The 27193-nt window shown below is 42.5% G+C and overlaps 1 protein-coding gene across 1 annotated transcript; it reads right to left on the bottom strand.

Annotated features, from left to right (window-relative positions):
• LOC138670819 (retinol dehydrogenase 7-like) lies at nt 1-25745 on the bottom strand. Its single transcript, XM_069758512.1, has 5 exons — nt 25621-25745; nt 7584-7915; nt 2668-2926; nt 571-734; nt 1-403 (listed from the first exon to the last, which is right to left on the bottom strand). The coding sequence occupies exons 2-5, from the start codon at nt 7894-7896 to the stop codon at nt 183-185; spliced, it is 957 nt and encodes a 318-aa protein (XP_069614613.1). The 5' UTR covers nt 7897-7915; nt 25621-25745; the 3' UTR covers nt 1-182.
• Between the last annotated feature and the right edge of the window lie 1448 nt (nt 25746-27193).

Raw genomic sequence — 27193 nt, 5'->3', positions numbered from 1 at the left:
TTTAAGGTTTGCCAGTAGAATATTTATTAGAGATAACATTGGTATTAGCAATTTGTTGCAATAACATTTCATAACATTTTTAAAGATAAAAATAAACTGGTTGAATATTTTTACCTGAATGAAAATTACAAGTGCTATATTATTCCATACACTTACCACAGACAAAAGGACCAAAAATATGTTTACATTACACGAAGTGCTGGTTTCGGTGATGATAGACACAAGAGATAATCACATAAGACAGTAGGTAAGTAAGATAAAGGTAGGTAAAAAAGCTTGCAGTCTATGCCAGGAGAATATCTTGTCCATGGATGAACAGCAGTTAAGGCATGTTCCATGCAGTCTGTTACTTGGTAGAGTTTTGGGTTGGTTTTGCCAGTTAGAGTAGCCAAGCCTTGGGCATCTGTGTGAAAAAGTAAACTATAGAAATTATCTACATGATAATGATGAAAATTTGATGAGTTACTTTAACTTGAAACACACATATTGTAGTGTCTCTTTTCTGCCATATATGCCACATTTGGAGCTGTGAGGTGGTCATACTTCACCGATAATAACATGTTGACTTACATTGATAGTAGTATGATTCTCCAAAGCAATCTTTTACTTGTGCAGGAACATTAAGCCACATACGTTCTAGAGCCCTCAAGTGAGGTTCTGTTACCCCCATTCCTGTCTTAAAGGCACCTGGTTCAATTATAGAAACTTTCACTCCAAAATCTCGAAGTTCTCTTCTGCAATGGAATGAGGACATATGGTATATGGCAGCTGCACAGACCTAAATTTATAGCTTTCACAAAGCAGTTTTATTAACATAAGAAGAATAGAGCTATACCTGTGAATTAATAAACAGAACATGACTAGTGATGAGCGAGTATACTCATTGCTCGGGTTTTCCCGAGCACAGCCGATGCTCTCCGAGTATTTGTTAGTGCTCGGAGATTTAGTTTTCGTCACCTCAACTGCATGATTTACAGCTGATCGACAGCTTGAATACATGTTAGGATTCCCTAGCAACCAGGCAACCCCCACATGTACTCAGGCTGGCTAGCAGCTGTAAATCATACAGCTGTGTCAACAAAAACTACATTTTCGAGCAGTTACAAATACTCGGAGATCACCCGACCGTGCTCGTCAAAACCTGAGCAATGAGTATACTCGCTCATCACTAGTTGTTTCCCAACAGTCATATAAAGTAATGTTCACAATTTTTTGATTGTTTGATTTTTCACAGTTTTACTACAGTGCAGAGAGTAAATATGGGCACTTTCATATGCTGAGCTGATTCTTCATGCCCTATTGCCTAGGTTTTACTTCATTCTCCTCATCTGTTATAATCATATTGGAGCGCTCGCTAGGACCATGGGGTACTTGGGCCAGGTCCGGTAGTACTTAAAGGGGAAAGTCACGGCAGCAGTGACCCGATGCGTGGCCCTGGGCGTCCAATTAAAGGGGATGAAGTGTAATGGCAAATAAAGTCTATGGAGAAATGTTTGTGATTCCACCTGTGGTACTTGGCCAGGGATGGCCGATGCTGCTTAAAGGGGACCACTGGGGCTGATGGTGTTGCAGCAGAGTTGGTATAGCTTCCCACAGGTAGAGCTTAGTCCCCAGGGTATAGTCGCTCATCACTAGAAACAACGCAAGAACAATCCTGGCCAGGGAGAATTTTTATTTTTTAAATTTTATGTATGGCACTTAAGAGAGGGCTATCCAGTAATAGACAATTCCTTTAACCCCTTTGCGCCACATCCCATTTTCGATTTTGTGTGTCTGTTTTTTGCTCCCCTTTTCCCAGAGCCATAACATTTTTATTCTTCCGTAAATATGGCCATGTGAGGTCTTGTTTTTTGTGGGACGAGTTGTACTTTTGAACAACATCATTAGTTTTACCATATCGTGTACTCAAAATGAGAAAAAAAATCCAAGTGCAGTGAAATTGCAAAAAAAAGTGGAATTCCACAACGGTTTTTTGGATTTTTTTTTTTTACCATATTCACCGAATTCTAAAACTAATCTGCTATTAAGATTCTTCAGGTCATTACGAGTTCATAGACACAAAACATGTCTAATTTCTTTTTTAAGTGGTGAAAAAAAAATCCAAAATGTGCCATTTTCTGAGACTTGTAGGATCTTTATTATTCGTGATCTCAGGTTGGGTAAGGGCTTATTTTTTGCGTGCCGAGCTGACGTTTTTATTGATACCATTTTGGTGCAGACACGATCTTTTAATCGCCTGTTATTGCATTTTAATGGGTCAATAGCCATGGGTGGATCGTGATTCCATACGCGGCTGTTCCGAACACGTCAGCTGTTCAAAACAGCCGACATGTGCCGGGAAAGATGTGGGCTCAGCGCCAGAGCCCACATCAAAGGGAGAGAAGCGACCTGTGCCATACTAGTACGGCGCATGTTGCAAAGCGGTTAAATAACTGTTAACAAACAATATTAACCCTCACGTTATGACTTTGTGCCTTTCTCTGACAGTGAAAAAGTTATACTTTGCCTAGGCCTAGTATGAAGTCTTGGAAAAGTGGGAGCATTGTGAGCTTGGCAGTTTCATATTTTTTACAGTTTTTAGTTGCCTGTTTCACATTTGCTGTATTTTTTATGTTATATTTTCATTTCTTCTATATTGAAAAACACAGGAACATGAATGCTACTTACCTAAGACTATCTGAAAAAGATTCAATCCCAGCCTTAGATGGGCAATATCCTCCTCCAACAACAGACAGTCTTCCGCCACAACTGGAAACATTGACAATTCGGCCCCTCGCCTTTATGAGTAAATGTACCAAGTTTACTGTCACATCAAAAAGTCCCACTAGATTTATGTTCACCACTTTAGCAAAATCTTCTCTTGTTGTCCACATATTAGGACCGAATACAAATCCAAACCCAGCATTGTTCACAAGACCCCATAAACCTGCAAACAATTGATGGTTGTTAACTGGTTAACAATTTTCACAATAAAAGATATGTAATAAGTTTTTTGTACATTACAGTAGGGTGCAAGACCAACCATGAAAATTAATTCAGAAGAACACCAGCACTCCTGGATATAGTAAACAAAAAAGAAAAGAAACAGTGATGAATAAGCAAAGTCTTCTTTTACACAATTGGGGACCCCTGTCATTTTCTTATTGCTTACACAAATCAGTGTCAATCACCGCCAGTGCTCAAAATCCATGTAATGTGCAGGATGGAGGGAATTCTCTCTATTTATCAGAGAAAATTATTGTTTATATTGATCAATATGTTGCATTGTTACATCATTAGAAATGAGAATTGCTTCTTGCTTTAAAAAATGTTGCCTGTGTATTATTCATTACCTGTTTTGCAGGCTGGGAAAGCTTTGTATGGCCTGCAAGAGATGCTGTATTTTCTCAGAAAGTGGCTGCGCTCACACATAGCAGTCATGCTGTGGCTGAAAACTGCAGCAGCCCTGTGCCATTGTGGTCTTTTCAGTGTTTTCCTGTACTATCACTTGCAAAACCTCAATGCATTTTGGTCGGGCACCCTGTCTTTCAGGTCATTGAGTTTTTATGAAGCAAAACAGTCAAAAGACTTCAACAATACAGGGTGGTTTTATGTGACAACGTGACTGCTGTGTGAATGCAGCCTTAAAGGAGTTGTCCATTGCTGTAATACCACTTACCTATGGCCTCAGGGTGCTGCATAGAGAAATATAAGTAAATATATTATATATTTATATAGTGGATGGTATAGTGTAGTGGTTATGTGCACGACCTCCTACATGGGAGACCACAGTTTGAATGCTGGTCCTGTCAGCAGTAATACCCTACAACACCAGTAGGAGTCATTGGGCAAGACTCTGAACACTACAGTATAATGCCAACCTTAATGAACATGAAAGTGACACGAACAAAAAGAGTCATGCCGGCTCAGACGTTGCCCAGATTAACAAGGTCCGCGTCAGATGTCAATTACTGGAACAAACCATACTTGTACATGGACAAAGCAAGAGAACGTGGACCTGATGAAATGCTACTACAACAGCAGCAGACCGAAGAGAGAAGATATGAAGCGTGTGAGGAAACTATGGATGGATATAAGACCTGAGTGTTCATTGACTGGGAAAAAACTAGTCATCCAATGTCAAAAAAAGGAAACTTATCACAACTTGAGATGCATCAACTGTACCTCACAGTAAGACCTGGAAGAACAAAGATAACAACAACAAGTGCAACCTTCTGAAAATCTTCTCCCAACCCTGCAAATAGAGAATACTGCAACTGCATAGTACTGCATAGATAAACTAAATACCATCAACCCCAGAGACCAACTGCCAAGGCTCAACAGAGAAATACCATCAAGTATGATATAAAATGTGAATAGAACCCTTGCATCAATACCTACCACAACGCAAACTAATGAATTGATCTATGCCCCTGCCACAGTAATCCTGGAAATGCTTGGCTATGCAACACAACAGAAGAAAGTATCCCCCCACCACTATTGGAAAAGAAGATTGGAAACAAACATCAAGGTGGCATGAAAAGAAATTAGCCAAGCAACAGAAGTACAAAAGGGTGTAAAGATCAAGGATAAAATGGACAAGTATAAAGGCCTAACTCCACTTGAAGTCCTAACCAACCAAGGTGTACTCTCAACTGTAAACCAAGACCATAGAGGTAGCAACTCCATCAATAGCAAAGACTGAACAATACTGGAAGAACATATGCAAAAGGGAAAAAACTAACAATACCAGCACAAGGTGGCTGCAAGACCTGAGAACAAATCATAGAAACCTCCTAGCACAATAACCAGTCATCATTACAGAAGTAAACTTTAGGGATGAGCAAAAGGCTTCAGACAACTCCTTATCCAAATAACTATAGAGCTTACCGAATAGCTGCATCAGGAATCCGGATACCTGGAGCACTCCTGATAGTCAGCTGTTCGGCACCGCGCCTGTGTGACAGTCACAACACATGCATGGAGAGTCCAACAAACAGGCTCGCTATGCACATGTTGTGACTGTTACACTGCCGTGACACATGTGTAACACCCCAGGTAACCGGTTGTTACAGTGATGTTGCCTTCCTTTCGGGGAGGACGATATCATGCTTGGAGGCAAGGAGGAATTCCTTTATCAGGTAAGTACCTACATGCAATACATTCTGAATCCAGGCCAGAAGGGGAGCTTCCCCCAGAAATATGCATTCTGGTCTGGAGGAGGAGTTAGTGAGTTGTTCAGAGACAGTGGAGGAGAGAGGACTGAGAGCAGAGAGTGGGGCCGTGCAGCCACGTGTGAGCTGCAGCTCCAGGAAAGGAAGATAACCTGAAGGGTTGGAATGTAGTGAGAATCTGAAGAATGAAGCACAGGAGAAGGAAAGGGCTTAGAGGGGAACTGTGACCGGGCACCCTCTGAGCCGAAAGGGCAGAAATCGGGCATCGGGAGCCCAAGGTTGTGTTGAACTCTAGGTCACACCGCAGAACCAGAGAGCAAAGGACTTTATGTAATTTGCCCGCACCCACACTTGAAGGTGCAGCAGTATACGAAGAGCCCGGGTCGTGATAGGGACCCTATAAAAAGGCTCACACTGCCCAACATACGGGTAACTGTCCCAGGACAAGAGAGAGGAGTTTGTTAGGGAGCCACAGGCAGCAAGGACCTCGCATTCGAGCTCTAGCAGGAAGGCTTATGGACCTCACCTGGGAGAGGGATCCACTATTGCCTCCAGGCCGGTTGGACCACATCACCACCTGTTGCTGGTACCCTGGACTGTGGCCTGATTCAACCAGTAAACCAGGTAAAGACGTTACAATCTATTTGCCTGCATACACCATGCCTGTTCAGCACACCGGGAGCCATGGGGAACCAGCTTCACCTGTTGGAAGCGATACCATCACCCTCAGAGGACCCCTTTAAGCAGCGTTGGTTAACCCTTGACTGTGTACCACAGGTGGCATCACAAACTATTACTGCTTTTCAAATCCCTTTAAAATGATCCCTTTTACTTGGGCACCCAGGGCCACGGACCGGGTCACCACCACCGTGACCTCCCCTTTAATGATGACTGGACCCGGTACCAAGTAGCCCTAGGCCCTGGCGGGCGACTCAACTTGGCATCACGAACAGGATCCATGCCCTGGCATCGCCAGGTACTGTGCACCATGGACTGTGTTATACTGTGTGAGATTTTTTAATGGCCGCCATTATTGTACCACGACGCAGATAGAGAACGAGGAGGATGTTTTGCCATGGGTGGAGATCAAGAATCAGCAATAAAGCTGTACTCACCCATTAGATACTTTAATGGAGACAAAACATGTCTGTTAGGAGGACGGATCCACCCCCGGAGATGGCAGGCAGGGAAGTGGGCAGAGACCACCCACAAAGCAAAAAGAAGGAGGAAGATGCCGGAAAGCGTGGCCGCAGCATGGCTGCACGCTACCTGGTGAGAGCGATGGCAGACAGCAGTGAAGAGCCGCCGGGACCTGCCGACACCAGAGAGGATGTGCCCGGTCAGCAACAAGAAACCCCGGACCTGATGACCACCTTGGATCCGGAGCTACTCGGCGCAGAGATGGAGGAGCTGCACCGATGACTCCTGCGTGCCCAGAATACAGTAGTGGCCACATTGAAGGAGTCCCTGATTCGGAGGATGATGACCGCGCAGCAACAAAACTTACCACCAGCTCTCACAGTCCCGGCAGAGCCAGAAAGTGAGGCACTGCTGAAAAAGATGGAGGCACCGACGAAAGACCCGGAGCCCGCATCTTTAACCCCAGCAGAGCCGGAAAGCGAGACGCTGCTGGAGAAGACGACAACACCGCAGATATCAACCATGCGACAAGCGCACCTAACCCCAGCGGAGGCGGAAAAGGACACCAGCATCGGAGAGACAGGTATGCAAACTGCCCCTGTAGCTGAGGAAACCCTGGTGGGACCCATAACACCTTTAACCTGGTAAATGGGTTGACAAAGAATCTGCCACCCTCTTACATAAACAGGACTCAAACATTTCATGGACTCTTAAGAGGGATCCAAGAAGTATCGTTTCTTCTTGCGGAGAGTGACATGATAAGCATGTCGAGGTGAGGAGACTTAAAGCCACAATGCTCCTCTGGGAAATATGCAAATTGTCTCTTCAGAGAGGAAGAGCACTAGAACTCTAGTGCTACCTATTGGAAGTAGCAATCCTAACAGTCAATGTTGACTCTTTAACGAGCCTTGTCACATGACTTAGGATAATAGCCAAACCAGAATCTCAATTTGCAGACACTGTGTTTCGGGGTACTGCCCCTCGTCAGTGCAAAGTGGAGATCTGGTTTGGCAGATTGAGAGGCATCTGACCGGGATCTAGTCCTCTTCCTCTCTGAAGAGACAATTTGCATGGACTCTTAAGAAAATCTATGACTAGGCTATTACAGCTGGAGCTTGCACACAAGCAGAATACTGCCACGTGCACAAGCCCTTTAATGGAACGTTCACTAGTCACCTATATGCCGAATAAATAGGATGTTTGCATTGAAACTGTGCAGACTTTAAGGAAGCCCTGGGCGAGTGGATATTTATAGCAGTGCTCAATTTTATAGTAATATGTAGTACTTACCATGATTTCCAACAATATTAGAAACCCACTTGGCAGCTGAGCTGACACTCTGGCTATCTGCAACATCTAGAATTACTGTTTGTAAGTGACTTGAGGCCTCCTTCTTCAGATTCTCAGCCCCTTTCTCTGTTAGACATGAAGCCAGAACTTTCATTCCACGTTTGTCTAGCTGTTTAGCCAGCATGTTTCCAAATCCACTGTCACATCCAGTGATAAACACATATTTATCGGTGAGATTCTCCAAAATCTGACTCTGTCTGTACCATCTATACAGGAGAATAAGACCCACCAGGACCAGCAGAGAAAGCCACATGGCAGGATCTTACTGCAACCTAGGAAAGAAACAAGTAATATTTATATTTATTAGAAATAATGATTTCTATACATGTGCTATACAGTGGCTTGTGAAAGTATTCCCCTCCCTTACCTTTTTACTTATTTTTTGTACGTTGCAACCTGTGTTTAAATATTTTTGTAATCTGATTTGTGTGTGATTCATGAATGCCAAATAGTCCAAGTTGGTGAAGTGAATTGAGAAAAATATAGGCAGAAGCTAAATTAATGGCATCAAATAACTAAAAATTGTCATGTGCATATATATTCACCCCTTTTGAGGAGAAGCCCCTAAAACTTTCTAGTGCAAGCAATTAGGCTGATATGTGACATGCTTAGCGAATGGAAGTCCACCTGTGTGCAATCTAAATGTCACATAGTCGGTCAGTATATATACACACCTTTTCTGAAAGGCCACAAAGGCCAAAGGTAACCCTGTAGCTGTAGGAGCTATAGAGTTCCCAAGCAGAGACTGAAGTATTAGTCCGTATGACCACAATCAGCCGTACAATCCACAGAGAATGCCTTTTTGAAGGAGTGGGCAGAAAAAAACCTTTATTTACCCCCCAAAAAATGTAGACTCGTTTTGAGTTTGCCAAAAAACATGCGAGAGATTGCCCAAATATATGGAAGAAGGCGCTGTGGTCAGATGAATCCAAAATTGAACTTTTTGGCCACAAAGTATCTGGTGCTAAATCAACACAGCTCATGAACCCAAGAACACGATCCTGAGAGTGAAATATGTTGATGGCAGCATCATTACTGTGGGGATGTTTTTTTGGCAGTATGGACAGGGACAGGAAAAATCGTCTGAGTCGAGGGGAGCATGATGCAAAATACAGGGATATTCTTGAGTAAAACTGTTTTCAGTCTCAGTTATGTCAGACTTAGGACAGAGGTTCACCTTCCAACAAGACAATGACCCAAAGCATACTGATAAAGCAACACTCGAGTGACTTAAGGGGAAACTTGTAAATGTTTTGGAGAGGCCTAGTTAAAGCTCAAACCTTATTCCAATTGAAAAATTTTTGGTCAGACTTAAAGATTGGTGTTCACCAGAGGAAACCATCTAACTTAAAGGAGCTGGAGATGTCTTGCCTTGAGGAATGGGCAAAACTCTCAGTGGCAAGATGTAGAAAGCTCTACAAAATACTGACTTTAGGGGGTGAACCGTTATGCACATTGACGCTTTCATTTATTTTGTCCTTTGTTGGTTGCTTCACAATAAAAAGAAAATCTAATGTTCACAGTTGTAGGCATGATCTTTACATGAGTTGATGGAAGTCGTAAAAGAAAAAAGATATTCTAGGTTGTGAGGTAGCAAAACACAAAAAATACCAAGGGGGTGGATACTTTTTCAAACAGTTGAATAACATTGAACTAACCATTATATATTAACCCCTTCATGACCCAGCCTATTTTGACCTTAAAGACCTTGCTGTTTTTTGCAATTCTGACCAGTGTCCCTTTATGAGGTAATAACTCAGGAACGCTTCAACGGATCCTAGCGGTTCTGAGATTGTTTTTTCGTGACATATTGGGCTTCATGTTAGTGGTAAATTTAGGTCAATAAATTCTGCGTTTATTTGTGATAAAAACGGAAATTTGGCGAAAATTTTGAAAATTTCGCAATTTTCACATTTTGAATTTTTATTCTGTTAAACCAGAGAGATATGTGACACAAAATAGTTAATAAATAACATTTCCCACATGTTTACTTTACATCAGCACAATTTTGGAAACAAAATTTTTTTTTGTTAGGAAGTTATAAGGGTTAAAATTTGACCAGCGATTTGTCATTTTTACAACGAAATTTACAAAACCATTTTTTTTAGGGACCACCTCACATTTGAAGTCAGTTTGAGGGGTCTATATGGCTGAAAATACCCAAAAGTGACACCATTCTAAAAACTGCACCCCTCAAGGTACTCAAAACCACATTCAAGAAGTTTATTAACCCTTCAGGTGCTTCACAGCAGCAGAAGCAACATGGAAGGAAAAAATGAACATTTAACTTTTTAGTCACATAAATTATCTTTTAGCAACAATTTTTTTATTTTCCCAATGGTAAAAGGAGAAACTGAACCACGATAGTTGTTGTCCAATTTGTCCTGAGTACGCTGATACCTCATATGTGGGGGTAAACCACTGTTTGGGCGCACGGCAGGGCTTGGAAGGGAAGGAGCGCCATTTGACTTTTTGAATAAAAAATTGGCTCCACTCTTTAGCGGACACCATGTCACGTTTGGAGAGCCCCCGTGTGCCTAAAAATTGGAGCTCCCCCACAAGTGACCCCATTTTGGAAACTAGACGCCCCAAGGAACTTATCTAGATGCATAGTGAGCACTTTGAACCCCCAGGTGCTCCACAAATTGATCCGTAAAAATGAAAAAGTACTTTTTTTTCACAAAAAAATTCTTTTAGCCTCAATTTTTTCATTTTCACATGGGCAACAGGATAAAATGGATCCTAAAATGTGTTGGGCAATTTCTCCTGAGTACACCAATACCTCAAATGTGGGGGTAAACCACTGTTTGGGCACATGGTAAGGCTCGGAAGGGAAGGAGCGCCATTTGACTTTTTGAATGAAAAATTATTTCCATCGTTAGCGGACACCATGTCGCATTTGGATAGCTCCTGTGTGCCTAAACATTGGCGCTCCCCCACAAGTGACCCCATTTTGGAAACTAGACCCCCCAAGGAACTTATTTAGATGCCTAGTGAGCACTTTAAACCCTCAGGTGCTTCACAAATTGATCTGTAAAAATGAAAAAGTACTTTTTTTTCACAAAAAAATTCTTTTTGCCTCAATTTTTTCATTTTCACATGGGCAGTAGGATAAAATGGATCATAAAATTTGTTGGGCAATTTCTCCCGAGTACGCCGATACCTCATATGTGGGGATAAACCACTGTTTGGGCACTCGGCAGGGCTCGGAAGGGAAGGCGCGCCATTTGACTTTTTGAATGGAAAATTAGCTCCAATTGTTAGCGGACACCATGTCGCGTTTGGAGAGCCCCTGTGTGCCTAAACATTGGAGCTCCCCCACAAGTGACCCCATTTTGGAAACTAGACCCCCCAAGGAACTTATCTAGATGCATATTGAGCACTTTAAACCCCCAGGTGCTTCACAGAAGTTTATAACGCAGAGCCATGAAAATAAAAAATAATTTTTCTTTCCTCAAAAATGATTTTTTAGCCTGGAATTTCCTATTTTGCCAAGGATAATAGGATAAATTGGACCCCAAATATTTTTGTCCAGTTTGTCCTGAGTACGCTGATACCCCATATGTGGGGGTAAACCACTGTTTAGGCGCACGGCAGGGCTCGGAAGGGATGGCACGCCATTTGGCTTTTTAAATGGAAAATTAGCTCCAATCATTAGCGGACACCATGTCACGTTTGGAGAGCCCCTGTGTGCCTAAACATTGGAGATCCCCCAGAAATGACCCCATTTTGGAAACTAGCCCCCAAAGGAACTAATCTAGATGTGTGGTGAGGACTTTGAACCCCCAAGTGCTTCACAGAAGTTTATAACGCAGAGCCGTGAAAATAATAAATACGTTTTCTTTCCTCAAAAATAATTATTTAGCCCAGAATTTTTAAATTTTTCCAAGGGTAACAGGAGAAATTTGACCCCAAAAGTTGTTGTCCAGTTTCTCCTGAGTACGCTGATACCCCATATGTGGGGATAAATCACTGTTTGGGCACATGCCGGGGCTCGGAAGTGAAGTAGTGACGTTTTGAAATGCAGACTTTGATGGAATGCTCTGTGGGCGTCACGTTGCGTTTGCAGAGCCCTGATGTGACTTAACAGTAGAAACCCCCCACAAGTGACCCCATTTTGGAAACTAGACCCCGAAAGGAACTTATCTAGATGTGTGGTGAGCACTTTGAACCCCCAAGTGCTTCATAGAAGTTTATAATGCAGAGCCGTGAAAATAATAAATACGTTTTCTTTCCTCAAAAATAATTATTTAGCCCAGAATTTTTTATTTTCCCAAGGGTTACAGGAGAAATTGGACCCCAAAAGTTGTTGTCCAGTTTCTCCTGAGTACGCTGATACCCCATATGTGGGGGTAAACCACTGTTTGGGCACATGCCAAGGCTCGGAAGTGAAGTAGTGACGTTTTGAAATGCAGACTTTGATGGAATGCTCTGTGGGCGTCACGTTGCGTTTGCAGAGCCCCTGATGTGGCTTAACAGTAGAAACCCCCCACAATTGACCCCATTTTGGAAACTAGACCCCGAAAGGAACTTATCTAGATGTGTGGTGAGCACTTTGAACCCCCAAGTGCTTCACAGAAGTTTATAATGCAGAGCCGTGAAAATAATAAATACGTTTTCTTTCCTCAAAAATAATTATTTAGCCCAGAATTTTTTATTTTCCCAAGGGTTACAGGAGAAATTGGACCCCAAAAGTTGTTGTCCAGTTTCTCCTGAGTACGCTGATACCCCATGTGTGGGGGTAAACCACTGTTTGGGCACACGTCGGGGCTCAGAAGGGAAGTAGTGACTTTTGAAATGCAGACTTTGATGGAATGGTCTGCGGGCGTCACATTGCGTTTGCAGAGCCCCTGGTGTGCCTAAACAGTAGAAACCCCCCACAAGTAACCCCATTTTGGAAACTAGACCCCCCAAGGAACTTATCTAGATATGTGGTGAGCACTTTGAACCCCCAAGTGCTTCACAGACGTTTACAACGCAGAGCCGTGAAAATAAAAAATCATTTTTCTTTCCTCAAAAATGATGTTTTAGCAAGCATTTTTTTAGATTCACAAGGGTAACAGGAGAAATTGGACCCCAGTAATTTTTGCGCAGTTTGTCCTGAGTATGCTGATACCCCATATGTGGGGGTAAACCACTGTTTGGGCACACGTCAGGGCTCGGAAGTGAGGGAGCACCATTTGACTTTTTGAATACGAGATTGGCTGGAATCAATGGTGGTGCCATGTTGCGTTTGGAGACCCCTGATGTGCCTAAACAGTGGTAACCTCTCAATTCTAACTCCAACACTAACCCCAACACACCCCTAACCCTAATCCCAACTGTAACCATAACCCTAATCACAACACACCCCTAACCCTAATCACAACCCTAACCACAACCCTAATTCCAACCCTAGCCCTAAGGCTATGTGCCCACGTTGCGGATTCGTGTGAGATATTTCCGCACCATTTTTGAAAAATCCGCGGGTAAAAGGCACTGTGTTTTACCTGCGGATTTTCCGCGGATTTCCAGTGTTTTTTGTGCGGATTTCACCTGCGGATTCCTATTGAGGAACAGGTGTAAAACGCTGCGGAATCCGCACAAAGAATTGACATGCTGCGGAAAATACAACGCAGAGTTTCCGCGCGGTATTTTCCGCACCATGGGCACAGCAGATTTGGTTTTTCATATGTTTACATGGTACTGTAAACCTGATGGAACACTGCTGCGAATCCGCAGCGGCCAATCCGCAGCCAAATCCGCACCGTGTGCACATAGCCTAATTCTAAAGGTATGTGCACACGCTGCGGAAAGCAGCAGCAGTTTCCCATGAGTTTACAGTTCAACCAGGGATTCAAGCTTCAGGAGGCTAATTTGCATATTCCAGGTGCCTTCTGGGAGAAGCGAAGTCTCCCTAAGCTAGAAGATCGTTGGGTACAGCCGGGACCAGCTGCTTCGAAAGCATCACCAAACCAGGGATTCAAGCTTCAGGAGGCTAATTTGCATATTCCAGGTGCCTTCTGGGAGAAGCGAAGTCTCCCTAAGCTAGAAGATCGTTGGGTACAGCCGGGACCAGCTGCTTCGAAAGCATCACCAAACCAGGGATTCAAGCTTCAGGAGGCTAATTTGCATATTCCAGGTGCCTTCTGGGAGAAGCAAAGTCTCACTAAGCTAGAAGATCGTTGGGTACAGCCGGGACCAGCTGCTTGGAAAGCATCACCAAACCGCGCGCCTTACGGCGCGCAAATTTTTGCCTGTAGGACATTATTGCAAGAGAGCTTGGCTGAGTAGATTACACAAGAAGGAAAACACACAGCAAATCAGCAGGATCTAGGAGCAACATGGCAGATGTGACAACCTACATGGTGAGCTGCAGCATGTGCTACATGTTCACAGATCGACCAGAAGAAGAATCCAATTTCACCTGTCAGAAGTGTAGACTAGTGGCCCTTTTAGAAGAAAAGGTGCGGGGTCTGGAAGAAAGAATAGCAACTTTGAAACTCATCAAAGAGAATGAAGACTTTCTAGACAGAACAGAAGCATCTCTACTGGTCACAGAAGGTGCAAAAAGTGTCAGAGAACCTCCAAAAGCAGATGAGTGGAAGCATGTGACCAAAAGAAGCAAGAAGACCATGGAGAAATCACCAACCACACAACTGAAGAACCGATATCAAATCTTTGTAGAGGATGAAGATGGCACACCTAAGAATGAAGCAATACCAGCAAGCAAAAAAGAAAAGGGCACACAGCAACAAGTGACAGCAAAAAGTACAGCCAAGAAGCAACGAAGAGTGGTGGTGGTGGGAGACTCACTACTGAGAGGCACCGAAGCAGCCATCTGCAGACCGGACATAACTGCAAGAGAAGTATGCTGCCTTCCAGGTGCGATGATCAAGGATGTGACCGATAGGATACCAAAGCTCTTCAGCTCCAAGGACGTCCACCCATTTCTTCTGATACATGTTGGCACCAATGACACGGCAAGGAAGGACCTACCGACAATCTGCAAGGACTTTGAAGAGTTGGGGAAGAAAGTAAAGGAACTGGATGCACAGGTAGTTTTTTCTTCTATCCTTCCAGTAGACGGGCATGGCACCAGGAGATGGAACAGGATCCTTGATGCAAACAACTGGCTAAGACGATGGTGCAGACAACAAGGATTTGGATTCCTGGACCACGGTGTGAATTACTGGTATGATGGACTCCTCGCCAGAGACGGACTACACCTCAACAAACCTGGGAAACACACATTCGCCAGAAGACTCGCTACACTCATCAGGAGGGCGTTAAACTAGAAGAAGAGGGGACGGGAAGAAAAACATTAGACTCGAACAAAGACGACCCAGGAAAACATACTCAGAAGGGAGGTAAGAACATTTCTAAAACAATTCACAGTGAGGAGATTGGAACAAAACAAAATCCTCTAAACTGCATGCTCGCAAACGCCAGAAGCCTGACAAACAAGATGGAAGAACTAGAAGCAGAAATATCTACAGGTAACTTTGACATAGTGGGAATAACCGAGACATGGTTAGATGAAAGCTATGACTGGGCAGTTAACTTACAGGGTTACAGTCTGTTTAGAAAGGATCGTAAAAATCGGAGAGGAGGAGGGGTTTGTCTCTATGTAAAGTCTTGTCTAAAGTCCACTTTAAGGGAGGATATTAGCGAAGGGAATGAGGATGTCGAGTCCATATGGGTTGAAATTCATGGAGGGAAAAATGGTAACAAAATTCTCATTGGGGTCTGTTACAAACCCCCAAATATAACAGAAAGCATGGAAAGTCTACTTCTAAAGCAGATAGATGAAGCTGCAACCCATAATGAGGTCCTGGTTATGGGGGACTTTAACTACCCGGATATTAACTGGGAAACAGAAACCTGTGAAACCCATAAAGGCAACAGGTTTCTGCTAATAACCAAGAAAAATTATCTTTCACAATTGGTGCAGAATCCAACCAGAGGAGCAGCACTTTTAGACCTAATACTATCTAATAGACCTGACAGAATAACAAATCTGCAGGTGGTTGGGCATTTAGGAAATAGCGACCACAATATTGTGCAGTTTCACCTGTCTTTCACTAGGGGGACTTGTCAGGGAGTCACAAAAACATTGAACTTTAGGAAGGCAAAGTTTGAACAGCTTAGAGATGCCCTTAATCTGGTAGACTGGGACAATATCCTCAGAAATGAGAATACAGATAATAAATGGGAAATGTTTAAGAACATCCTAAATAGGCAGTGTAAGCGGTTTATACCTTGTGGGAATAAAAGGACTAGAAATAGGAAAAACCCAATGTGGCTAAACAAAGAAGTAAGACAGGCAATTAACAGTAAAAAGAAAGCATTTGCACTACTAAAGCAGGATGGCACCATTGAAGCTCTAAAAAACTATAGGGAGAAAAATACTTTATCTAAAAAACTAATTAAAGCTGCCAAAAAGGAAACAGAGAAGCACATTGCTAAGGAGAGTAAAACTAATCCCAAACTGTTCTTCAACTATATCAATAGTAAAAGAATAAAAACTGAAAATGTAGGCCCCTTAAAAAATAGTGAGGAAAGAATGGTTGTAGATGACGAGGAAAAAGCTAACATATTAAACACCTTCTTCTCCACGGTATTCACGGTGGAAAATGAAATGCTAGGTGAAATCCCAAGAAACAATGAATACCCTATATTATGGGTCACCAATCTAACCCAAGAAGAGGTGCGAAACCGGCTAAATAAGATTAAAATAGATAAATCTCCGGGTCCGGATGGCATACACCCACGAGTACTAAGAGAACTAAGTAATGTAATAGATAAACCATTATTTCTTATTTTTAGTGACTCTATAGCGACAGGGTCTGTTCCGCAGGACTGGCGCATAGCAAATGTGGTGCCAATATTCAAAAAGGGCTCTAAAAGTGAACCTGGAAATTATAGGCCAGTAAGTCTAACCTCTATTGTTGGTAAAATATTTGAAGGGTTTCTGAGGGATGTTATTCTGGATTATCTCAATGAGAATAACTGTTTAACTCCATATCAGCATGGGTTTATGAGAAATCGCTCCTGTCAAACCAATCTAATCAGTTTTTATGAAGAGGTAAGCTATAGACTGGACCACGGTGAGTCATTGGACGTGGTATATCTCGATTTTTCCAAAGCGTTTGATACCATGCCGCACAAGAGGTTGGTACACAAAATGAGAATGCTTGGTCTGGGGGAAAATGTGTGTAAATGGGTTAGTAACTGGCTTAGTGATAGAAAGCAGAGGGTGGTTATAAATGGTATAGTCTCTAACTGGGTCGCTGTGACCAGTGGGGTACCGCAGGGGTCAGTATTGGGACCTGTTCTCTTCAACATATTCATTAATGATCTGGTAGAAGGTTTACACAGTAAAATATCGATATTTGCAGATGATACAAAACTATGTAAAGCAGTTAATACAAGAGAAGATAGTATTCTGCTACAGATGGATCTGGATAAGTTGGAAACTTGGGCTGAAAGGTGGCAGATGAGGTTTAACAATGATAAATGTAAGGTTATACACATGGGAAGAGGGAATCAATATCACCATTACACACTGAACGGGAAACCACTGGGTAAATCTGACAGGGAGAAGGACTTGGGGATCCTAGTTAATGATAAACTTACCTGGAGCAGCCAGTGCCAGGCAGCAGCTGCCAAGGCAAACAGGATCATTGGGTGCATTAAAAGAGGTCTGGATACACATGATGAGAGCATTATACTGCCTCTGTACAAATCCCTAGTTAGACCGCACATGGAGTACTGTGTCCAGTTTTGGGCACCGGTGCTCAGGAAGGATATAATGGAACTAGAGAGAGTACAAAGGAGGGCAACAAAATTAATAAAGGGGATGGGAGAACTACAATACCCAGATAGATTAGCGAAATTAGGATTATTTAGTCTAGAAAAAAGACGACTGAGGGGCGATCTAATAACCATGTATAAGTATATAAGGGGACAATACAAATATCTCGCTGAGGATCTGTTTATACCAAGGAAGGTGACGGGCACAAGGGGGCATTCTTTGCGTCTGGAGGAGAGAAGGTTTTTCCACCAACATAGAAGAGGATTCTTTACTGTTAGGGCAGTGAGAATCTGGAATTGCTTGCCTGAGGAGGTGGTGATGGTGAACTCAGTCGAGGGGTTCAAGAGAGGCCTGGATGTCTTCCTGGAGCAGAACAATATTGTATCATACAATTATTAGGTTCTGTAGAAGGACGTAGATCTGGGTATTTATTATGATGGAATATAGGCTGAACTGGATGGACAAATGTCTTTTTTCGGCCTTACTAACTATGTTACTATGTTACTATGTTACTATGTAAACCTACGGGAAACAAAAATCGCTGTACACATGCTGCGGAAAAACTGCACGGAAACGCAGCGGTTTACATTCCGCAGCATGTCACTTCTTTGTGCGGATTCCGCAGCAGTTTTACAACTGCTCCAATAGAAAATCGCAATTGTAAAACCGCAGTGAAATGCGCAGAAAAAAACGCGGTAAATCCGCCATAAATCCGCAGCGGTTTAGCACTGCGGATTTATCAAATCCGCAGCGGAAAAATCCGCAGAGGACCAGAATACGTGTGCACTTACCGAAACCCTAACCCTAGCCCTAACCCTACCCCTAACCCTACCCCTAACCCTAGCCCTACCCCTAACCCTACCCCTACCCCTAACCCTAACCCTACCCCTAACCCTAACCCTACCCCTAACCCTACCCCTAACCCTAACCCTATTCTAACATTAGTGGAAAAAAAAATGCCTTTATTTTTTTATTGTCCCTACCTATGGGGGTGACAAAGGGGGGGGGTCATTTATTATTTTTTTTATTTTGATCACTGAGATATAATCTATCTCAGTGATTAAAATGCACTTTGGAACGAATCTGCTGGCCGGCAGATTCGGCGGGCGCACTGCGCATGCGCCCGCCATTTTGGAAGATGGCGGCGCCCAGGGAGAAGACGGACGGGACCCCGGCAGGATCGGTAAGTATGATAGGGTGGGGTGGACCACGGGGGGGGGATCGGAGCACGGGGGGGAATCGGAGTGCGGCAGGCGTGGAACGGAGCACGGGGGGCGTGGAACGGAGCACGGGGGGGCTGTAATGGAGCACGGGGGGCTGGAACGGAGCACGGGGGGGGTGGATCGGAGTGCAGGGGGGGTGATTGGAGCACAGGGGGGTGATTGGAGCACGGGGGAAGCGGACAAGAGCACGGGGGGGAGCGGAGCACTGGACGGAGGGGAGCCGGAGCAGTGTACCGGCCAGATCGGGGGGCTGGGGGGGCGATCGGTGGGGTGGGGTCGGGGCACATTAATATTTCCAGCCATGGCCGATGATATTGCAGCATCGGCCATGGCTGGATTGTAATATTTCACCCGTTATAATAGGTGAAATATTACAAATCGCTCTGATTGGCAGTTTCACTTTCAACAGCCAATCAGAGCGATCGTAGCCACGAGGGGGTGAAGCCACCCCCCCTGGGCTAAACTACCACTCCCCCTGTCCCTGCAGATCGGGTGAAATGGGAGTTAACCCTTTCACCCGATCTGCAGGGACGCGATCTTTCCATGACGCCACATAGGCGTCATGGGTCGGATTGGCACCAACTTTCATGACGCCTACGTGGCGTCATGGGTCGGGAAGGGGTTAATACTATACTAAATAAGTGAAACATACCAGATATTATTGAGAAAAGTTAAACTCTGCGAGAGAAATATGTACTATATCATGAATATCATTGCCTACAGCCCATGATTTATTTATCTGCAGTCTGTAGTCTTGCATGTTAAAGGGAACCTGTAACCCCCAAAATCGACGGTGAGCTAAGCCCACCAGAATCAGGGGGCTTATCTACAGCATTCTGCAATGCTGTAGATAAGCCCGCGTTGTAACCTAAAAGATGAGAAAAAGAGGTTAGATTATACTCACCTGGGCGGGCAGTCCGATCCGATGGGCGTCGCAGTCCGGTCCGGGGCCTCCCATCTTCATAGGATGACGTCCTCTTCTGGTCTTCATGCTGCGGCTCCGGCGCTGGTGTACTTTATCTGCCCTGTTGAGGGCAGAGCAAAGTACTGCAGTGAGCAGGCGCTGGGAAAGGTCAGAGAAACCCGGCGCCTGCGCACTGTAGTGCTTTGCCCTCAACAGGGCAGATAAAGTACGCCTGCGCCGGAGCCGCTGCGTGAAGACTAGAAGAGGACGTCATTTGATGAAGATAGGAGGCACCGGACCGCGACACCCATCAGACCGGACCGGGACCGCCCCTGGGTGAGTATAATATAACCTCTTTTTCTCATCTTTTAGGATACATCGGGTGCTTATCTACAGCATTCCAGAATGCTGTAGATAAGCCCGTGATGCTGGTGGGCTTACCTCACCCTCGATTTTGGGGGTGACAGGTTCCATTTAAAGCACTCTTTATCACAGTAGTGCAGATCACAGACTGTTCCTTCTCTATATAATTAATGAACTACAGCTGCCAAACAACCTTGGATTACATTTATAGCTGTCGACACACAGGTTATTCGTACAAAAGGTTTTTTAACACATATTGTTGAATAATAATTAACATGGTGAGTGAAATACAGTGCTGCTCAAAATTATTGGCACGCATTCATTTTTTTCATAGACTGTACAATATTTTCAGACATAATTGAAAATTTTCCCAAGTTATATCCTCAGGATTTTTTAATTAGTGGTCCAAAGAAATACGACGATAAAACATTGTTTTTGAACTTACATGTTGTAATTTCAAATAAGACATAGAATAAACAGCATGTACAGCAATAAAGGCATCCCTAATTAACCCCTTTCTGACATTAGACGTACTATTCCGTCGAGTTAGTATGGGCCTGTATGACCACCGACGGGATAGTACGTCATCACCGATCAGCCACGCTCACGGGGGGAGCGCGGCCGATCGTGGCCGGGTGTCAGCTGTCTATCACAGCTGACATCCGGCACTATGTGCCAGGAGCGGTCATTGACCGCTCCTGGCACATTAACCCCTGGAACACTGTGATCAAACATGATTGCAGCGTGCCGGCGGCATAGGGAAGCATTGAGCAGGGAGGGGGCTCCTTGCGTGCTTCGCTGAGACCCTCAGAGCAACGCGATGTGATCGCGTTGCTCCGCGGGTCTCCTCCGTCCTCCTCCCTTCAGGCCCCGAATCCAAAATGGCCATGGGGCTCCTACAGTGCCTGTCAGATCGCGGATCTGACACAGTACACTGCAAAGTGTCAGATCAGCGATCTGACAATATATAGTGATGTCCCCCCTGGGACAAAGTAAAAAAATATATATTTACATGTGTAAAAAAAAAACAAAATCATAAATAATAAAAAAATATATATTGTTCCAATAAATACATTCCTTTATGTAAATAAAAAAATAATAAAAGTACACATATTTAGTACTGCCGCGTCTGTAACGACCCGACCTATAAAACTGTCCCATTAGTTAACCCCTTCAGTGAACACTGTTAAAAAAAACTAGGCAAAAAGCAATGCTTTATCATCATACCGCCGAACAAAAAGTGGAATAACACGCGATCAAAAAGATGAATATAAATAAACATTGTACCGCCGAAATCCTCATCTTGTCCTGCAAAAAATGACCTGCCATACAATGTCATCAGCGAAAAAATAAAAAAGTTATAGCCCTCTGATTAAAGCGATGCAAAAATAATTATTTTTTCTATAAAATAGTTTTTATTGTATAAAAGCGCCAAAGCATAAAAAAAGATATAAATGAGGCATCGCAGTAATCGTATTGACCCGAAAAATAAAACTGCTTTATCAATTCTACCAAACGCGGAATGGTATAAACGTCCCCCCCCCCCCCCAATTAAAAAGAAATTCACAAATTGCTGGTTTTTGTTCTTTCTGCCTAACAAAAATCGGAATAAAAAGCGATCAAAAAATGTCATGTGCCCAAAAATGATACCAATAAAAAGGTCAACTTGTCCCGCAAAAAACAAGACTTCACATGACTCTGTGAACCAAAATATGGAAAAATTAGAGCTCTCAGAATGTGGTAATTCAAAAATATTTTTTGCAATAAAAAGTGTCTTTTAGTGTGTGACAGCTGCCAAACATAAAAACCCGAAATAAAAACCCACTATAAATAGTAAATCAAACCCCCTATTATCACTGCCTTAGCTAGGGAAAAATAATAAAATATAAAAATGTATTTATTTCCATTTTCCCATTAGGGTTAGGGTTGGGACTAAAGTTAGGGTTCGGGCTAAAGTTAGGGTTAGGGTTTTGGCTAAAGTTAGGGTTGGAGCTAGAGTTTGGATTACGTTTACGGTTGGGTTAGGGGTGTGTCAGGTTTAGGGGTGTGGTTACGGTTGGGATTAGGGTTATGGGTGTGTTGGGGTTGGGATTAGGGAAAGGGGTGTGTTCGGGTTAGGGGTGTGGTTAGGGCTGGGATTAGGGTTAGGTGTGTTGGGGTTAGGGGTGTGGTTAGGGTTGGGTTTAGGTTTAGGGATGTGCTGGGGTTAATGTTGGAGTTAGAATTGGGAGGTTTCCACTGTTTAGGCACACCAGGGGCTCTGCAAACGTAACATGACGTCAGATCTAAATCCATACAATTCTGCGTTGAAAAAGTAAAATGGTGCTCCTTCCCTTCTGAGCTCTGCTGTGCGCCCAAACAGTGGATTACTTCCACATATGGGGTATCAGCGTACTCAGGACAAATTGTACAATAACTTTTGGGGTTCAATTTCTCTTGTTACCCATGGGAAAATACAAAACTGGGGGCTAAAAAATAATTTTTGTGGAAAAAAAAAAGATTTTTTATTTTCACGGCTCTGCATTATAAACTGTAGTGAAACACTTGGGGACTCAAAGTTCTCACAACACATCTAGATAAGTTCCCTGGGGGGTCTAGTTTCCAATATGGGGTCATTTGTGGGGGATTTCTACTGTTTAGGTGCATCAGGAGCTCTGCACATGCAAAGTGACGCCTGCAGACCAATCCATCTAAGTCTGCATTCCAAATGATGCTCCTTCCCTTCCGAGCTCTGCCATGTGCCCAAACGGTGGTGCCCCCCCACATATGGGGTATCAGCGTACTCAGGACAAATTGGATGACAACTTTTGGGGTCCAATTTCTCCTGTTACCCTTGGAAAAATACAAAACAGGGGGCTAAAAAATAATTTTTGTGAAAAAAAAAGAATTTTTATTTGCACGGCTCTGCGTTATAAACTGTAGTGAAACACTTGGGGGTTAAAAGCTGTCAAAACACATCTAGATAAGTTCCTTAGGGGGTCTACTTTCCAAAATAGTGTCACTTGTTGGGGGTTTCAATGTTTAGGCACATCAGGGGCTCTCCAAACGTGACATGGTGTCCCATCTCAATTCCAGTCAATTTTGCATTGAAAAGTCAAATGGCGCTCTTTCCCTTCCGAGCTCTGTCATGCACCCAAACAGTGGTTTACCCCCACATATGGGGTATCGGCGTACTCAGGACAAATGGCACAACAACTTTTGGCATCCAATTTCTTATCATACCCTTGGGAAAATAAAAAATTGGGGGTGAAAAATCATATTTGTGAAAAAATATGATTTTTTATTTTGACAGCTCTGCATTATAAACTTCTGTGAAGCACTTGGTGGGTCAAAGTGCTCACCTCACCACACATCTAAATAAGTTCCGTAGGGGGTCTTCTTTCCAAAATGGTGTCATTTGTGGGGGGTTTTAATGTTTAGGCACATCAGGGGCTCTCCAAACGCAACATGGCGTCCCATCTCAATTCCAATCAATTTTGCATTGAAAAATCAAACTGCGCTCCTTCCCTTGCGACCTCTGCCATGCCCCACATATGGGGTATCAGCGTACTCAGAACAAATTGTACAACAACCTTTGGGGTCCATTTTCTCCTGTTACTCTTGGTAAAATAAAACAAATTGTAGCTGAAGTATTTTTTTTTAACTTTTTTTCACAAATGTTCATATTTTTTAAACATTCCAAAAATTCCTGTAAAACACCTGAAGGGTTAATAGACTTCTTGAATGTGGTTTTGAGCACCTTGAGGGGTGCAGTTTTTAGAATGGTGTCACACTTGGTTATTTTCTATCATATAGACCCCTTAAAGTGACTTCAAATGTGATGTGGTCCCTAAAAAATATTGGTGTTGTAAAAATGAGAAATTGCTGGTCAACATTTAACCCTTATAACTCCCTAACAAAAAATAATTTGGTTCCAAAATTGTGCTGATGTAAAGTAGACATGTGGGAAATGCTACTTATGAATTATTTTGTGTTACATATCTCTGTGATTTAAGGGCATAAAAACTCAAAGTTGGAAAATTGCCAAATTTTCGCCAAATTTCCATTTTTTTCACAAATAAACGCACGTTATATTTAAGAAATTTTACAACTATCATGAAGAACAATATGTCACAATAAAACATTGTCTGAATCGCCAAGATCCAGAGTTATAACTTCATAAAGGGACAGTGATCAGAATTGGAAAAATTGGCCTGGTCATTAACGTGCAAACCACCCTTGGGGGTTAATGTAAAGGGCGCCAATGCCAGTGTCACAGCAAGCTTTAGGTTTTTCTATTTTTCCCTACCATTGTTGTTTGTTTTAAATTATTGTTTATCATTTGCTCTTTTGTATTTATCACGAGTGCGCTATAAAAAACTGTTTCATTTGATTCTTTTTTTTCAGGAGATATTCCACATTGTATACTTAAACTTCATGGGTGCCAATAACGATGAGCAGGACTATGCATCAGCTCAAATGTATCGAATGGGGTCGTATGGCAGCTCTCTAGGCAAGGAATAGTGAGAACTGAGAGCCAATATCCAACATATAGTTAAAAACATTCAAATTTTTACATCTTCAGATTAAAAACATATCACTAACAACTCCACAAACAATAGACAGGAAGTAATGCGCGCTAACCAGAGCATGTTGAAGATATAAAATTGGAATGGTTTATAGTAGACTCCTATTTAATGAGAAATAATTAACCTAGCAGTACAAAACAATATTGTTAATAGAATACTGCAGTAAATGCTACTTTCAATTCAAGAATTAGAGATAAAATATTGTGGGTCTATTAAGAACATACAATGGTTGTGCTAACTTTTTTTTCACACGTTCTGATCATTTCCGGTATCAGAAAAAACAGTACCGGAGATATCAGTTTACGTGTGTGCAACACAGGTAGCATACGTGTGGCAAATTTTTTAATTATGTAAATAAATAATTAAAAAAACAGTGCACATGGATGTCATCAATGTGCACGTCTTTGGGACATTTTGCACATAGTAATGAATGCTATTTTTTGATAAAATATGAAATGTGTCAGTGAAGTACAAAAAAGCTTGAAAATTCTACACTTAAAATTTCTTTGATTATTTTTGTCTTTTGAATGTCCTGTCTAATCTCATTAACAGCTGTAGAAAAATAATAGAGGTCTGGGATATATATATATATATATATATATATATATATATATATATATATATATTTATTTTAAATATCCGCCCCCCCAAAAAAAAAAAAAAAAATCACTCATGTACATAAGGACTGCATGCCTGAGGACCTTCAGTGAGATTATTGTGACTGGTGTAATTACAGACAGATTACTATTTTTTTTCTAGTAAAATAAGTGTCCATGTCAAAAGCCTGATGATAAACCCTATTATACGTCTATGGGCAGAATTTGAGTCTGTCATTTAACAAAAACATTCTTTTCCAGGAGTTCTGCTTTCCTGTTCCCTTCGGTTGAACATTAAATCATATTTGTTTATTTAAATGTGATAGCTGTTTCTAGCTATATACATGATCCTTGTGGATACCAAAGCACTATATCTGATTGAGGGGTGCAAAAACAGTTTAAAAGTATATAGAATAAAACAAAAGTTGCTGAAAGTTATGGATTTCAATTCTAATCCTTCCAAAAGTTTGGGAAATAGGAATCAACTTAATTTTACAAGAAGCTGAACATTCTGAAATATGACTCACCTGTAATAGTTTCAAGGTTCTGCACTGAAGTAAGGGAATATAACATGCTGGAGGGAAAAGTGCTGACTGTGCTGCTGTGTAAGGGAGTGACAGAGGCTGGAATTTGCCTCTCCCTCTCTAAACAGTGTAGGTATTAAATGTGTGCCAATAGTCACTGTTATACTATGTGCTGCTGAATAGAATTTTAGGAATGTTACTGTATTCGCATAATGTTACTATACAGTGATTAAATGTCATTTATGCATAGTGATTTGGGAAAGATATAAAGGATAAGATAAAAGGGTAGCTATAAATTAGGATATAATTGGGTTTAGTAATAATAATAATAATAATCTTTATTTTTATATAGCGCTAACATATTCCGCAGCGCTTTACAGTTTGCACACATTATCATCACTGTCCCCGATTGGGCTCACAATCTAGAATTCCTATCAGTATGTCTTTGGAATGTGGGAGGAAACCGGAGTGCCCGGAGGAAACCCACGCAAACACGGAGAGAACATACAAACTCTTTGCAGATGTTGTCCTGGGTGGGATTAGAACCCAGGACCCCAGCGCTGCAAGGCTGCTGTGCTAACCACTGCGCCACCGTGCTGCCCTAGTATAGTGGGGCACAATAGAGTCAGGAAAACTAGGGTGTCAGTATTAGGCCGGCCCTCCCACTCAGCATGTAAAAATACGGTCCGTATTTTACGGCCGTAATACGCCACAAAATTCCAAAAATGGTGATCCGTAAGAGCTCCGTAGGCAAGGTGTGGTCGCGTATTTTGCGCATGTAAAGTTGCTTTTGTAATCCGTATGCCCACCGTAATGCGTATTTTTCACACAACCTGACAAAATGGACATTTAACGGTTTTGGAGGCTGAAATTGATTTAAATCACCATCATCAACCCTATATAAGGCCTCTACAACAGGTGGCTCACTCCCATATGTCCATTTTGTGGTTTTGCATCTGTTGGAGTGTTGTGGTAATGTTTGCACCATGTCTGACCTCCTGCACTTCACCCCAATGCAGCGGGTTTTGTTTAACTGGGTCTTGTCGCTTTGGTTTGGCCAGCCATATCCTGTGATTGTGGATCTGCAAAGGAGGAGCAGAAGAATGTGGGTGCATCCTCTTTTGACTAAACGCCTCACTAAAGGCCATTTTCATAGGCTATATACAGCTCTGCGGGAACATCCGGAAAAATTCTATCTCTACTGTCGCATGACAATTCGAACATTTGATAGACTGTTGGAGATATTACATCCAGGAATCACATATCAGGACACAAAGATGTGCAAAGCCATCTCCGCCGAGGAGCGTCTTCTCCTTACCTTACGGTATGTATTCAACATCCTCACATACTGTATGTTGATGATATTTTTTTTTATGTGTTTGTTTCTATCAGGTATTTTCATGTATATGTGTACATTAGGTCACAAGCAGATCTAAAAAAAAGTTTGGGAAATGTTATAGTTAAGCACCCTAAGGACATTTTTCAGTTTACAGCATTAAGCATGTTTGTGAAAATATAAAATATGATTGTGCTTATTCATGTTTTGTGTGAACTCTTGAAACCAACCTAATATTGC

This window comes from Ranitomeya imitator, chromosome 3 (genome assembly GCF_032444005.1).
Source record: "Ranitomeya imitator isolate aRanImi1 chromosome 3, aRanImi1.pri, whole genome shotgun sequence".
In the NCBI taxonomy this organism is placed as follows: domain Eukaryota; kingdom Metazoa; phylum Chordata; class Amphibia; order Anura; family Dendrobatidae; genus Ranitomeya; species Ranitomeya imitator.
Note: the sequence above shows the minus strand (reverse complement) of the source record. Positions and strands in the feature narration are given on the sequence as shown.